The following is a 16,866-nucleotide window of genomic DNA, read 5'->3' as shown; positions in this document are numbered from 1 at the left end:
AAATGGAGAGCTACATAGCGGTTTAGAAGATAGCATTCAAGATAACTAATTGTCCTCTCGTCTCATCATTTCAAGAAAAGAGGTTGGCTTGGCTGCAGCATTTTCAGTTTGTTGCTGAGGCCTTGTCTGACCAATATCTGCATAGAACACTTGATCTTGTGTTTGTTCCATATTACTATTTTGGCCTTGGTAAGGGTGCACATAGCCCATATTGCTTGGTGGTCTACATGGATAATTGTGGTACCCATAATCTAGCTCAGGTTGATAATAGCTGTGGTGGTAATGCAAATTAGAATAAGGTTGCTGTCTATGATATGGTGCATTGGACACTGGAGGTGAGGGTGATGGTGTTGAAGATGAGGATGAGCTTTGGGAATGTTCTACCGAGGCAGATGGTGTATTTTTAATGGCTTTTTTGACTAGATCGATTATAGCCTGTCTTAGATCTAAAATGCGATCCTCTGGCACTTTTTTCATATATGGCACCAAACTTACAGCAAAATTGTAGTGGTCACAGCTAGCATGATGTAACACACCTACAGCTTCCTGCATCGAATTTAACACACCACTTTCAAAAGAACTTTGAGATCTCCCTTCACTACCTTGTCGCCTTCCTCTTGCAGTTACTTTGGTTGTTGTAGTTTTGGTTGTGGAGGTAGTTGGCTGCACCGGAGAAAACACATTAACACTACTAGTATTAGACGTGTCATCACTGGGTGTGTCAGATGTGCTTAATAGCGATAAAGTACTGTTATCAAGTCCTTCTTCGGCATCATCATCCACAATTGGGACCACAGGTTCTGCAGGAATGTTATCTTGTGTCCTATAGAAGTAGAAAGTTAGATAAGGATTTGACGTTTCAACATTACATGTCTTCACATATGTGTGTGTTGGGATATACAGATGTCTAATGTAGGCGACCACTATTGGACACAAACGATAGATTACTTACTCATCCAAATCCATACTGGGTCTTAAGAAGGCAAGTTCCGTAGTGTAGCTGTATTTGGTTCGATTTGAGGCAGCTGAACCACTTCTGCTCTCTTTCTTTTCTTCAAGGAGTTCCCTTCGAAAGTTGTCCTTAATGGACTTCCATCTTGTTTTCACTTGTTGTACTAAGGACAAATAAACACAAACACTATTAATATATGTTTTCTTTTCACAGGTTTCTTGCTACTGGCCATACATATGTGTCTTTACACTATCAGTTTCGACTTGGAAGGACAACTATTCGGCGAATTGTTTTGGACACATGCAGCATAATTTGGGAGAATTTGCAACCTGAATTTCTGAAGTTCCCTGATATGGAAGATTGGGAAAAGATTTGTCAGGACTTTTGGGTGAAAACCAATTTCCCTAATTGTGTGGGTGCTGTGGATGGCAAACACATCCGAATTGTCATGCCTCCAAATACTGGCAGTAAGTATTTCAACTACAAGAAATACTTCTCGATTGTGCTGCTAGCAGTAGCTGATGCCAACTACAGATTCAGCTATGTGGATGTGGGTGCGCAAGGAAGCAGCAGTGACTCCGGCATATTCCAGCACAGCCGTTTTGGTGTGAAATTGCAAGAAGGCAACATCAACCTCCCTCCTCCTCGCCCCTGGCCACACACAAATGGACCAGATAGGCCACTGGTCTTTATTGGGGATGAGGCTTTTGCCCTGTCTAATCACTTGATGAGGCCTTTCCCACAGCGCAGTTTGAACCCTCAAAGGACTGTTTTTAATGTTCGCCTGAGTAAGGCAAGAAAAGTGGTGGAGTGTGCCTTTGGCATAATGGCTAATAAGTGGCGTATCTTTCACACCAGCATGATGATGGACACTGCAAGTGCTGTAACAATTGTGAAGGCTGCATGTGTCCTCCATAACTTCGTCAGGGACAAAGAGGGCATCAATGTGGATGAAGATGTGCCACCACCTCCACTGGAAGCACTAACAGCATCCACTAGAAGAGGCACAATATCTGCTACCACCCTCCGTGAACAGCTCACTTTATATTTAAATTCGCCGGAGAGCTGTGTGGAAACATTATAATGTTGTCGCTTATGGGGTTTCAATTATACCAAAAGAGCAGTTTGCTTAATATTACTTTCATTTTCTGTAATTAAAGTTTTTTTCATACCTTACACAGCCTTTTGGTTTGTTGCAGACATGGAAACATGTATGTCACAAGCAGTATCGATGTATGATGTTACATACTATATACCTCCTCCAGGGTTTCAGACAATGAAACATCATCAATCGATTGCATGTATGTATGTATGTCTCTCTCTCTCTCTCTCTCTATATATATATAGATATATATACACAGTTTGATCTATCTACTAAACAAAAAGGTACTCACTTTTAGTATCCTGAAGCTTGGGTGAAAGATTATTCCAAGTCAAACCAGCCTCCTCAAACAGTTCTTTGGTAATGTTGGACCAGATTTGGTTAGCTAGCTGGTTCAGTTTGTGGTCTTTGTTTGTCTTGGTATACAAGACATCATGCGGCTGCACTTTTGCTATGACATCCTCGGTGGAAAACCACTTATTCCTTGGCATTGTGGCATGTAATGGTCGCAACACACAGCCTGCAGCTCTGTCACACTTCCGTTCAGCCAGAACGACATCAACAGGAAGCTTGCCTGTGAGAATTGTGGGAATAAATAAGCCTTCTGGGTATTTTCCGCCCAGTAAAAACGCACACCAAACGCTATGCATAGCGCTTTCACAGCGTTTACACAGCGCTTGTATACTTTACATTGAAGCGCAAGCGCTCAGAAAATGCTGCATGCCCTGCGTTTGCGCCAATAAAAACGCCCTTGTGGGTTCTAGCCCTTATAGTGTACCCGAGGTGATGTGACATGATGAGATAGATGTGTATGTACAGTACAAAACATATTAATAACCAGGCTGTTTAACTTGTTTTATTTTGCTGCCTGAAACAGTTAATTTCTAGGCATGGAAGTGAAAGCTTCTGTCTTGTATACCTTGTATAGTAGAATATAGTAAATATTACTGATAAGCAAATTACAGCCATAAAAGTTTTCCTGGCAGAATACAACTTCTGAGAGCAGGAAAAGATAAAATACTTGAACAATTGACTTTTTTCCAAGTCTGGGACACTTAATTGGCTGCCACTGATTAACCACTTGTGGACCGCAGTGTTAAACCCCCTAAAGACCAGGCCTTTTTTTCATGATATTGGCCACTGCAGCTTTAAGGCCAAGCTGCAGGGCCGTACAACTCAGCACACAAGTGATCCCCCCCTCTTTTCTCCCCACCAACAGAGCTCTCTGTTTGTGCGGTCTTGTTTGTTTTTTCAATAAATATTTATTTGATTAATTTTTAACATTTTTCTTTTTTGTTTTTGTCCCCGCTCCCTCCCTCCCCCCGCCAGCCAATCAGCGTGATCGGCTGTCATAGGCTTCAGCCTATGACAGCGGATCGCGTCCACACTGACAGAGGGGACAGTGGTGTCACACGGCTGTCCCCAGTACAGCACTGCTGCAGATCGCAGCGCTGTACAAAGTAATTAGACGGCGGTTTCGCGGTCTTACAGTCTCCCGAGCAGCGATCACCTTCCAAGCAGGAGATGCACGTGCAGCCTGCGCGCAATCTCCTGCTAGCCCCATAGACGGCTGTTCACGCCAATCGGCATAGAGCGGTCCTGGGGCTGCCGCACTGCTCATGCCAATTGGCGTGGAGCAGTCGGCAAGTAGTTAAACGGAAGTTTTTTATTTTGTTATAGTCATTTGTTATAGTCATTTTATGCATATACTTGCTTTTCCTTTGGCCAATTACCTTGTCTCCACCCACATTAAGTTTTCTTTCATTACCTCATTTTTTTAAAGGGCACTGACATATTATATTGATCCTTGACTTCAAACTGAGCCTTCCCTTAAATCAAACACCACTCATCTCCTCACTTAGGCTTGGTTCACACAAAAAAGGTGTCCAGTCTTGTGAGTTTTTGACAGTTGGCATACGTTTTTCACATGGCCGGCGCAACCATATGCCCCCCCCTCCGCTAAATTATATCCCCCTCCCCCGCTTCGTTACAGAGGCAGTGGTGACAGGCATACACTCGCCTTCTCTGAGTCAGTCTGAGGCAGTCATTGCAGGTCAGTTTGTCCTCTCTTTAGCATTCCTGCTTTGCACTTGTGCTTCTCTATATTGGCTCTAGTACCTGTTGTAAGAGGCAGGAAGTGCAGAGCAGCAACACTACAGAGAAGACAGAAGGGACTTCCAGCACCTGGAACTCAGAGGAGGTGAGTGTCTGCCTTTTACCCCATGCCTCTGTAACTCTGGGGGGGGGGGGGGTCGATAGTCAGGGACTCCTCTGACTACTATACTAGGGGGAGGGTAGTGGGTGTCAGGGGCCCCCAGGTTACTTTTGGGCCACATTGTAGCTAGAATGAGCCTTGGTTTTGCATGTGTTTCTATGGTTGTGTTCACACATAAACCTGTACATTTCCAGTCAAGTCCAGTCCTGTCAGTTTTGTATCAGCTTTGTATGTGTTTCCAGTTTCCATGGGTGTGTTCACACATAAAAGTTGTACGTACCTGGTCCAGTCAGGCAAAACTGATAGAAAATGGATGCAAAACTGACAGAACAGGACAGGACATGACACTATGGGCTTGATTCACAAAGCCGTGCAAACTGTTTAGCACGGGTGTTCGCGGACTTTTGCACGTGCAAAGTGCCGCGATTCGCGACGATCGCGTGCTAACTGTTTAGCACACCCATGCTAAACAGTTTGCACGGCTTTGTGAATAAAGCCCTATGTGTTATGGGGAAGACGCATGCAATTCTGCTAAGTGTGTTCCCTGCCCAAGGCTTCTCAGAACAACTGACAACATGAGCCATTGACTAATAAAAGCTTTTTGACTCAGGTCATTGTTTTTATGGAGGACTCATACACATATCCTTGTATTTTGCATTGTATACCTGGTTGTATTTACAGTGCCACGGAATAAATCAATAATAAAAATAATAAATCAGTAATAATAATTTAAACTCAAAGACGCTATTGCTCACTCCCACACAGCACTTTGCCATTTAAATTGGTCCACAGACAGCCTTGTAAAGTTTTCAGCCAATAAAAAGTGCAAATACTTGCACCTGTGTACGCAGTACCAAATCTAGCTAAGGTATGTAAGCTGTTTTGAAAAATTGCAATTCCCTACAGGATGATACAAATGGATGGATGGATGGATGGATGGATGGGAGGAGGAGGAGGAGGAGGAGGAGGAGGAGGAGGAGGAGGAGGAGGAGGAGGAGGAGGAGGAGGAGGAGGAGGAGGCGGAGGAGGAGGAGGTGGAGGAGGAGGAGGAGGAGGAGGTTGGTGGTCTAGGGGGTAAGACAGATACCTACTACACACTGAGACGTGGGTTCAAATCCTGGCTAAGGTATGTAAGCTGGCTTTTAAAAAAGTACAAATCCTTAATCATGCTACTTTTTCTATTGAATTGATCATAATGATACATGCTAGGCCAGCTTTAGCATGTAGTGTGGTTGGTGGTCTAGGGGGTCAGACAGATACCAACTACACACAGAGACCTGGGTTCAAATCCTGGCTAAGGTATGTAAGCTGTTTTGAAAAACTGCAATTCTCTGCAGGATGATACAAATGGATGTATGGATGGATGGGAGGAGGAGGAGGAGAAGGAGATATTTTTTTGTGTTATGCCGGAAAATTCCGCGGAAATAATAAAATTTCCGCGGAATTCCGTTTGAGAGGTTTAGCAATTCCGTTCCGACTACCGGAATCGGAAATGACCTAATTCCGGCCGGAATCACGGCATTAACAATTCCGCGGAATTCAGCGAGCATCCCTAGTAGCCAGGCTGTGCATGCGCAGTTGGCCCTGGACCAGCTGACTTTCCAGGGCCAATTGCAGAAGAATGGGAAGTCAGAAGAGGATGACGTAGAAGCGATCAGGCCGGAGGGGGCAGGAGGAAGTCCCAGGTATGTATATTTTATCCCATCTCAGGGTCACTTTAAACATTCTTTATAGCAGCCAGGGCAGAAGCATAGATTTTTGGCTGGAGTCAAGGCAGAACTGACAGACTGGCAGGATGAGGACAAGTATAACAGGTACGGACCAGACAGGTGAACAACGCAGGTTCGCGTCGAAACGTGAACTTTATGCGAGTTCGACCCACCCCCTATACTACATCATTGGGCTAAACTTTTACCCTCTACATCACAGTCAGCAGACACATGGCAGCCAATCAGGCTGCACTCCCTCCTGGAGCCCCCCCCCCTTATATAAGGCAGCAGCGTTGTCCATTTTCTCACTCTGTCTGCTGCTGTATTAGTGAGAAAAGGGAGAGACATTGGAGAGATAGGGAAAGCGATAGTTAGGAGGTCTGTTAGCTTGCTCCTTGCTGATATTTGTTGATGAAAAGCACCCCAAAACAGCTCTTTTGAGAGCTAATGTTCTTGTGATGTGTTTTTTTTTTGTGTGGCCCACTGACTCTTGCATATACAACCCTGTCTGTCGCAGCTGGCCCTTGCTAATTGCTATACTGTGCCAGGCCCAGCACATTCAGTGCCTAGTGTGACTGCTGCACATTGTATTATAATACCAGTCACTGCATACCTTTTACTGCATCTGTGTGACAGCACGCTGTTTTATATACCAGTCCGTGCATACCTTTTCACCGCACCTGTGTGACCGCATGCTGTTTTATATACCAGTCACTGCATACCTTTCACTCCATCTGTGTGACTGCAATCTGTTTTATATACCAGTCACTGCATACCTTTCACTCCATCTGTGTGACCACACACTGTTTTATATACCAGTCACTGCATACCTTTCACTGCATCTGTGTGACCGCATGCTGTTTTATGTACCAGCAGTCAGTGCATACATTTTCACTGCACCTGTGTGACTGCACATTGTTATACCAGCAGTCACTGCAACCTTTTCACTGCACCTGTGTGACTGCACATTGTTATACCAGCAGTCACTGCATACCTTTCACTGCACCTGTGTGACTGCACATTGTTATACCAGCAGTCACTGCATACCTTTCACTGCACCTGTGTGACTGCACATTGTTATACCAGCAGTCAGTGCATCTATTTTCACTGCACCTGTGTGACTGCTGCACATTGTATTATAATACCAGTCACTGCATCTGTGCGACTTCAAACTGTTTTATATACCAGTCAGTGCATACCCTTCACTGCATCTGTGACTGCACATTGTATTATACCAGCAGTCAGCCAGGCCGCAGTTATTTTTCTAAAAAGGCGATACCCAAACTGTACCATGATGTTAAAAGGCAAGTGCTGTCATCTCTGGCACACAGCGTTGGGTCAAGGGTCCATCTGACCACAGATGCCTGGTCTGCAAAGCACGGTCAGAGCAGGTACATTACTTATACAGCACAATGGGTCCTTCCTTGGATGTGTGGTGGTAGCCGTTTCTCAGGCTCCCACTCTGGACCAGAATCGAACCCTGATTCCCCTGACATTACCCGTGGTCACCATGGTGCAGAAAGTACCAAAGATAGTTGATCACACAGATGAATGAATGGCAGACTTGCCCTCCATGACAAATTCCTGTTAAAGGATTTCAAGTGTACTCATCATTATACAGGGCCTCGAAAGAGTCCTGTATTGTTATTTTTCGTCACTACCTCCCTGAGTCGGGACTTGCGTGCCGTGCCTGCTGCCTTCCTTGGATGTGTGGTGGTAGCCATTTTTCAGGCTCCCACTCTGGACTGGAATCGAACCCTGATTCCCTGGCCGTACCCAGGGAATCAGTCAGTCCCCACACAGCATCTCTGCTGCCTGCCCCAAGAGTAAGTCAGTCCCGAAACAGCATCTCTGCCTACAGGTCGCTTGACTGCCTTCTCTGCCACCACCAACAGGGACCAGGACTCCAGGTGGATTCCTGAACAAAAAGAATAATAATTTTTCTGGTGCGTGTATATGCCTGCATAATTTTTCTGGCTGCACTGGGGCTGCAACAACAAAACAAAAGGCATGTACATGTGTCAATTCCCCTTCGTTACCTTGCCGCGGTGAAGGGGCTTGCGTATCACAATGAAGCAATAACCGGCTATATGAGTGTGTTGGGGGCACACCTGACCCAAGATAATAAGGTTGTTGCTTCATTGTGGACATACCGAATTCGATCAGCTGGACAATCAGTCACTGTCATTGAGCTACCTCAGCCCGACCATATGGGCTTGAAAACCATTATCGCCTGCACTCTCGCCATGGTGCGCACCAGTCCAGCACGGCCATCACTACACAAAGAGCTGTTTGCGGTGCGTTACACAGTGAGTTTGGTCTGTCACTGTGGAGCAGTACACTAATTACACTACCTGATTGATGTACACACACGCAAGATGTTTTAAAGCACGTTAGGCCTCCTATTTAGCAATGCAATGTGATTTCTGCTTTTAGAACTCTGCTGTGCGTCAAATCTGTAATTTTCCCTGGGACTTTTGGAGTGTATCCCACTCCGCCATGCTTCCCTCCAGGTGTTCGACCCCTTGAAACATCTTTTCCATGACTTTTGTGGCCAGAATTAGTGTTTGTAGTTTTGAAAGTTCGCCCGCCCATTGAAGTCTATTGCGGTTCCCGAAGTTCAGATGTTCGCGAACTTTTGCGGAAGTTCACGTTCGAGGTTCGCGAACCTAAAATCGGATGTTCAAACCATCTCTATTTGGTAACAGGACTGACTGGCAGGATAGGGTAACTGAGGAAGAGGGAGTCTGGACTGACAGGAAGAACAGGGTTAACTGTAGTTTAAAATCAAAGTCAAAGATTTTACTAAACACAAAATTCTAGCTCAAAATTAAAACATGGATACTTTTGATTTTTTCTTGCAGGCAGTGCATCTTGCTCAGGCCAGCTTCCAGATAGAGGCCTTTGGCTCCAAGTTTATCCTTGACCTTTCACTGAACAAGTAAGTTTTTCATCCTTAAAACAGTTATATTAATAGACCTTGGTAAATACATTTTCAAGGATCAAAAGATTTCCTGATGTTATCACTGTTATCCAATGTCTAATGGTAGCTAAAATGTGTATTTCAGGCTATAGTTACTTATTAGAATAGTAAATTCCATGTCTGTTTATTGCTTTCACATTCTAGACATTTGATAAGCAATACTGCATGAAACAAGTCCCCCTACGTTCCCTCTTGTCATGATTGTTACTGGATTATACACCACCAAATACTATTTCATGGTTCCTATGACATGCTGTAGCTGTTAGTAATTGTAATAATAGTTTTTGTAAACAATAAATTAGGTCAGTACTAATCATGGCTCTTAAAGTGCAACATAGAGAGGATCCCTGAGAAGAGCCTAACTTCCTGTAAGTATGGGAGACTTTGATGGATGCTTACAAATTCTGAAGGCCGCATGCCATGCTCTTTCATACCTTTCAAAGCAGGTGGCTGTACATTTACATCACAACGCATGTTGTTATGATTTGACCACTGCATTGACCACCACCATGCACTGATGGTTGGTAAAGGGCTCTTCCAGGGCTGGGAGCCTAAGTGACCACATGTCTTAAAGCACCTCACAAGATACGATGGGTGGCAAGAATATTTGTTGCTAAGTGACGACCTGATCGTGATCCCGGTATTAACCCCACCAGTAAACAAGAGAATGTGGCATCAAGGCAAGGTGTAAGACAGCAGGCTGATTTGTTGAAAGTGTAAGGGACAGCATGATCAGAGACTAGCCAAAGACTGGTGGAGCTCAAGCAAGGTTGTCTCACAGGCCAAAGGTCGGGGCAGGCAGAGTACAATTGTAATCAGTATGTGCGCCAAATATGAGGACAGACAGAGTTCAAGTGAGGCCAAGGTACAAGTCAACACCCAAAGAACTAAATGCTAATAGTGGGTGGCAAGGGCATCACACACTAAAGCTGCATAGAATAAAGCAGCCAGTCAGGAGTGAGTGTATAAAAGCTCAGACGTAATTGGGAGCCAGCCTCTCTAACAGATGTGCGCATTCATGACACAGCCCCTAGACTGCACATGCGCTGTGCCCACTTATGCACAGGTCAGACGATTAGACTCATAAAAGAGGACAGCTAGTGCCGCATATTTCTAGAAAGGAGTATGTCCCTGGCCCGCCGAAGGACATTTAAGTCATGACAGTACAGCACCTGTGTCGCTCTCTGTTACAGTACTGACAGTGCTGGTCCCATTGACTGACACTGAATGGGAGAGCACTGTATTTGTCAAAAACCTGTGCGGTTCTTGTGTTTTGCATGAACGCTAACTTAGTAAAGGATCATGCCTTTAAAGCGTTGCTATCCTATAAGTACAGCATAGCGGGGTCTGAGCCCTCTATAACCGTAATTATAAATTGATGGTAAACCTTAAAATGAATCAGAGCATTCAGTATTTCAATTTACATAAAAAATTGTATTTGGCTGAATGGCAGTTCAACTCTACTGGTGCTGCGATCTCCTCTCCAACTACACAGCCCCATCTCCCCAGGGCCTACGCCATCTTAGACATGTCTTGCCTAAAAGCGGAGAGTCACACTGGACCAGCTCTTCTGGCTGCTCTTAACAAACAGGTGGATCAGTGGCTGACCCCGCACCAGCTGGAGATCGCCAATGTGGTGTGTGACAACGGCAGCAATCTCCTTTCCGCTTTGAATTTGGGAAAGCTGACACATGTACCCTGCGTGGCACATGTGCTGAATCTAGTCATTGAAAGATTTGTGTCAAAGTACCCAGGCTTAGAGGATGTCCTGAAGCAGGCCAGGAAGTTGTGTGAGCATTTCAGGCGGTCTTACACGGCCATGGCACGCTTTGCGTACATTCAGCGGAGAAACAACTTGCCGGTGAGACGCTTGATGTGTGATAGCCCGACTCGCTGCAATTCGACCCTGGTCATGTTCTCTCGCCTGCTAGAACAGGAGAAAGGCATCACCCAGTACATGTACAATTACAGTAAAAGGACACAATCTGGGGAGATGGGGATGTTCTGGCACAACAACTGGACACTGATGTGAAATGCATGCAGGCTCATGCGGCCGTTTGAAGAGGTGACCAACCTGGTGAGTCGCAGTGAAGGCACCATCAGAGACTTGATCCCGTACGCTTACTTCCTGGAGCGCGCCGTGCGTAGAGTGGTGGATCAAGCTGTGGAGGAGCGTGAAGAGGAACAGTTACGGGAGGAACAGTTGTGGGAGCAATTTTCAACAGAACCAGATGTTTCCTCAACACCTGCAGCAGCACAGAGGGGGGAGGAGGAGGAAGAGTCGTGTGGGGAAGAGGAGTCAGACTCGGATGATGATAATGGTGTTTCTTTGGAGGAGGAGGAGGCGGCGGCAGAAGAACAACCGCAGCAGGCGTCGCAGGGGGCTTGTGCTGCTCGACGTTCCCGTGGTATTGTTCGTGGCTGGGGGGAGGAGAAAACTTACCTGACGTCACTGAGGAAAAGCAAGAGGAGATGGATATTACGTCTGGATCCAACTTTGTGCAGATGGCATCTTTCATGCTGTCCAGCCTGTTGAGGGACCCCCGTATAAAAAAAACTCAAGAGGAATGACAATTACTGGGTGGCCACGCTACTAGACCCTCGGTATAGGCACAAAGTGGCGGACATGTTACCAACTCACCTGAAGGCAGAAAGGATGCAGCACTTGCAGAACAAGCTGGCAACTATGCTTTACAATGCGTTTAAGGGTGATGTCACAGCACAACGCAATAAAGGTACCACTGCCAGTAATCCTTCTCCCATGTCCACACAGGCAAGGACAGGACGCTCCAGCGATCTCATGGTGATGTCGGACATGCGGACATTCTTTAGTCCAATGCCTCGCCTTAGCGCTTCCGGATCCACCCTCCACTAACGCCTGGAACGGCAGGTAGCCGACTACCTGGCCTTAAGTGTGGATGTAGACACTGTGAGCAACGATGAACCCTTGGACTACTAGGTGCGCAGGCTTGACCTATGGCCAGAGCTGTCCCAGTTTGCCATCCAACTTCTGTCTTGCCCTGCCTCAAGCGTCCTGTCAGAAAGGACCTTCAGCGCAGCTGGAGGCATTGTCACTGAGAAGAGAAGTCACCTAAGTCACAGAAGTGTTAAGTACCTCACCTTGATCAAAATGAATGAGGCATGGATCCTGGAGGGCTACTGCCCGCCCCAAGACTAAGTCAGTCCCCACACACAGCATCTCTGCCTGCACGCTGTGTGACTGCCTGCCCCAAGACTAAGTCGCTCCCCACACAGTACTTCTGCCCGCAGGCCGCTTGACTGCCTTCTCCGCCACCACCAACAGGGTCCAGGACTCCAGGCGGATTCCTGAATTTTTAAGGCCGCTGCTAGCAAGGCTGCTATAATAATTTTTCTGGTGCGTGTACATGCCTGCCTAATTTTTCTGGCTGCAGTGCAGCTGCAACAACAAAACAAAAGGCATATACATGTGCCCATTCCCCTTCGTGATCATTACCTTGCCGCGGTGAAGGGGCTTGCGTATCACAATGAAGCAATGACCGCCGGCTATATGAGTGTCTCGGGGGATGGCACACCAAAGATAATAAGGTCGTTGCTTCATTGTGGACAGACCAAATTTGAACAGCTGGACAGTCACTGTCTTGTCATTCAGCTACCTCAGCCCGGCGACCATCTGGGCTGGAAAGCCGCCATCACCTGCACTCTCGTCATGGTGAGCACCAGTCCAGCACGGCCGTCACTACACAAACAGCTGTTTGCAGTCACTGCATACCTTTCACTGCATATTTGACTGCACATTGTATTATACCTGGCAGTCAGTGCATACCTTTCACTTGAATGGATGGCAGACTTGCCCTCCATAACAGATTCTCGTTACAGGTAGTACAGTTTATCAGTGTCATCTACAGCAGGGCCTCGAAAGTCCTCCTTTTGGTCACTACCTCGGGACGTGCATGCCATGCCTGCTGCCTTCCTTGGATGTGTGGTAGCCGTTCCTGCTCCTTTGCCCACAGCGTGCCTGCTACCTTCCTTGGATGTGTGGTGGTGTTAGCCGTTTCTTAGGCTCCCACTCCGGACCGGAATCGAACCAGGATTCCCTGGCCATTACCAGTGGTCACTCACAATGGCAGACTTGCCCTCCATAAAAGATTCTCGTTGCAGGTACTGAACAGCAAGCATAACAAGTATTTAAAAAAATAGATGTAAGCTTTAACAATGGTAGAGAAAGAACCATTGAAAGTTGATAACTCAGTCAGAGATTACCTGACATCACTGAGTGAGGAAGAGCAATCTCGCCATGGTGCGCACCAGTCCAGCACGGCCGTCACTACGCAAACAGCTGGTAACTTGCGGTGCGTTACACAGTTAGTTTGGTGCGTCAGTGTGAAGCAGTACTCTAATTACACTCCCCGATTGATGTATACACATGCAAGATGTTTTAAAGCACCCCTAAAACGCTGCTTTGCGTCCAATCCAGAATTTCCCCCCGGGACTTTTGGCATCTATCCCACTCCGCCGTGCCCCCCTCCAGGTGTTAGACCCCTTGAAACATCTTTTCCATCATTTTGTGGCCAGCATAAATGTTTCTAGTTTTCAAATTCCCTATTGAAGTCTTTTGCGGCACTCGAAAGTTTGCGCAAATCGAACGTTTGGCGAAGGTTCGCAAACCCAGTTTGCAAACAGAAAATCGGAGGTTCGGGCCATCTCTACAGTCCAGGTGTTAGACCCCTTGAAACAACTTTTCCATCACTTTTGTGGCCAGAAACAGTCCCTGTAAGTTTTAAAATTCGCCTGCCCATTGAAGTCTATGGAGGTTTGCTGGGTTTGCATATTTGCGAACAATTGCGGAAAATTTGATGTTCGTGACATCTCTAAACCTCAAGACCTCTGTCTATCTGTGAAGATTACCATCTAAAGACAAAGACTACCCAGCCTTAAGGCCCATACACACGTCGGATTTGCGCGAACGACGGGTCGTTTGAACGTTCCGTCGTTCGCACGTTTCCGCATGAAATCCGGCGTGTGTACAGACTATCGTTCGGGAGATAAGACTGGTTACCAGCGATCGCAGATCGCTGGTAACCAGTCTTATCTCCCGAACGATAGTCTGTACACACGCCGGATTTCATGCGGAAACGTGCGAACGACGGAACGTTCAAACGACCCGTCGTTCGCGCAAATCCGACGTGTGTATGGGCCTTTAGATTAACTAGCTTCTGTTAGGAGCCCTGCATCAATGTGTAGTCCAGTTACTAGTCCAGGATCAGTTGATTCATCTTTTACAGATGGACTATGGCAGCCTTTCTTGACTAAATGCAAAGTTTTAAACCTGGAGACAATAGAGGTAAAACAATGACACAATTTGTCGCTGAAACAATCTGCAAAGATCCCCAACCACTATCCATAGTAGAGGATAAAGGTGTCAGAAACGTGTTAGACCACCTAGATCCAAGATATGTCCTCCCAAGATGGAAACACTGTGCACAAATGGTAATTCTAGAAATGTATGAAGAGGTAAAGACAAATGTTGAGGACCTTCTAGGAAAAAACAATTTTATTGGAGTCACAACAGACATGTGGACATCTATCTACATCTTCTGATGATTACCTCAGGTTGACAGTTCACTTCTTAGATGACAACTTTGAGTATCATTGGTTTATTATTTATTATTATTTTTAGTATTTATATAGCGCCAACATCTTCCGCAGTACTTTACAAAGTATATATAGTCTTGTCACTAACTGTCTCTTAGAGGAGCTCACAATCTAATCCCTACTACAGTCATATGTCTATGTATTCATCGTGTAGTGTTTGTATCATACTCCAGGGCCAATTTTGGGGAAGCCAATTAACTTATCTGTATGTTCTTGGGATGTGGGAGGAAATAGGAGTGCCCGGAGGAAACCCACACAGACATGGTAGAACATACAAACTCCTTGCAGGTGTTCACCTCGCTGGGATACCGGGGACCCAGCGCTGCAAGGCGAGAGGGCTACCCACTAAGGCACTGTGCTGCACTTGTGCTTGGAATGTATTCTCTTTCCTGAGGTTTCACATACAGCATCTGCAAAATAATTTTTAATTACTAGCACTATGAAAGAATGTAATTTCTTACAAAAAGTTAAGTGTTTCATGAGAGACAATGGTCCTAATGTGGTAGTAGCTTTACAACGCAGTCCGTTTCACCACTTGCCTTGCCTTGCTTATACATTTTAATTTGTTCTAAAACATGGTTTAATGAACAAGAGTGAAATTAAGGAAATTATGGCATCTTGTCTATCATACTCACTGGTCCAGTGAAGATGTCCCTGAATGCCATCCCGGCAGACTTACGGGAATGGCGTGGACGCTGCCGCCCACTTACGGCAGTGGACACACGCTCTATGGAGCGTGCACACGCTTCTAAGATGTTATTGTAGTCACGTTGAGGCAGGGCTATAACCCAGTTGCTCCTCAGTCTGTCCTGTCACACCAGTCATAATCCTGTCCTGTCTCTCCAGTCTGTTCTTCTCCTCTTAGGTCTGGTTCACACATACATCTGCACATGTCCGGTCCAGAATTGTCCGGGTTCTGTCAATTTTGTATCCGTTTTCCATCAGTTTTACCTGACTGGACTGGAAATGTACACCTTTTATGTGTGAACACACCCATAGAAACACATTCAAAACTGATACAAAACTGACAAGACATGTTTTTATTGCATATTATGTCAGGGTTTTAAACCGCTTTAAGCTTATTGCAGCAGGTCTGGTGAAATATCACATCCTTGGGTGCTTGCTTTACACTGATTTATGGTGAAATATCACAGTCAGCACAATTTAACCACTTGAGGACCACAGTGGTAAACCCCCCTAAAGACCAGGCACATTTTAACTAAAATAGCCACTGCAGCTTTAAGGCCAAGCTGCAGGACCGCACAACACAGCACGCGAGTGATCCCCCCCCCCTCCCTTTCCCCCCACCAACAGAGCTCTCTGTTGGTGGGGTCTGATCGCCCCCAAGTTGTTTTTTTTTTTTAAATAAATATTTATCTGCGTTTTTTAAAACAAAATATGCTTTTTTATTTTGTTATTCCCTCCCTCCCTCCCTGCACCCATCCAATCATGCGATCGGCTGTCATAGGCTTCTGCCTATAAGAGCCGATCGCTCTCTTGTCCCCAGGGGGACAGCCGTGTCACATGGCTGTCCCCAGTACATCGCTGCTGCTAATCGCATCACTGTACTATGGAAATAGACGGCGTTCACGCCGTCTAACAGTCTCCCGAGCGGCAATCGCTGCTCGGAGACTGAAGAGGGGGTGGAGCTCCGCCCCCCCGAACAGCAGATGCGCGCGCAGCCTGCGCACGATCTCCTGCAAATCAGAGCCCCAGGACTTGACCCCAGACGGTGTCAGGCGGTCCTGGGGCTGCCGCCGCGGCCACGCCCATTGGCGTGACGCGGTCGGCAAGTAGTTAAGTATTAACTTATTGTCTTAGGAAATATTCTGTGAAAATATTTGAAATGATATTCAAAAGAATCTTCATCCAAAATTAAAACAATTTGGGAAGCACATGTGCAGTTTACCTCTACATTTACAGTTGCAGAAACAATCATTGGAAAATTTTAACTTAAAGAGGAACTCCAGTGAAAATAATGTAATAAAAAAGTGCTTCATTTTTACAATAATTATGTATAAATGATTTAGTCAGTGTTTGCTCATAGTAAAATCTTTCCTCTCCCCAATTTACATTCTGACATTTAGTACATGGTGACATTTTTACTGTGGGCAGGTTATGTAGCTGCTGCTAGCTGTTTTGGCAGTTGAAGACAGCTGTAAATAGCTATTTCCCACAATGTAACAAGGTTCACAGACAGGAATCTGCCAAGAGTACCTCGGTCCTTAGAGCTTCTTGTGGGAGGGGTTTCACCACAATATCAGCCATACA

At 45.9% G+C, this 16,866-nt stretch overlaps 1 protein-coding gene across 10 annotated transcripts in view; it reads left to right on the top strand.

Annotated features, from left to right (window-relative positions):
• ADAM23 (ADAM metallopeptidase domain 23) overlaps positions 1 to 16,866 on the top strand; it is a 468,543-nt gene that overhangs the window by 154,240 nt on the left and 297,437 nt on the right. For all 10 annotated transcript variants that reach the window (XM_068244982.1, XM_068244983.1, XM_068244981.1 and 7 more), the window contains one exon: positions 8,843 to 8,919. In XM_068244982.1, the coding sequence (XP_068101083.1) occupies positions 8,843 to 8,919 (77 nt within the window). The remainder of the gene's footprint in view (positions 1 to 8,842; positions 8,920 to 16,866) is intronic.

Source organism: Hyperolius riggenbachi, chromosome 7 (genome assembly GCF_040937935.1).
Source record: "Hyperolius riggenbachi isolate aHypRig1 chromosome 7, aHypRig1.pri, whole genome shotgun sequence".
NCBI classification, from domain to species: Eukaryota; Metazoa; Chordata; class Amphibia; order Anura; family Hyperoliidae; genus Hyperolius; species Hyperolius riggenbachi.
This window is presented reverse-complemented; position numbering and strand designations above follow the sequence as displayed.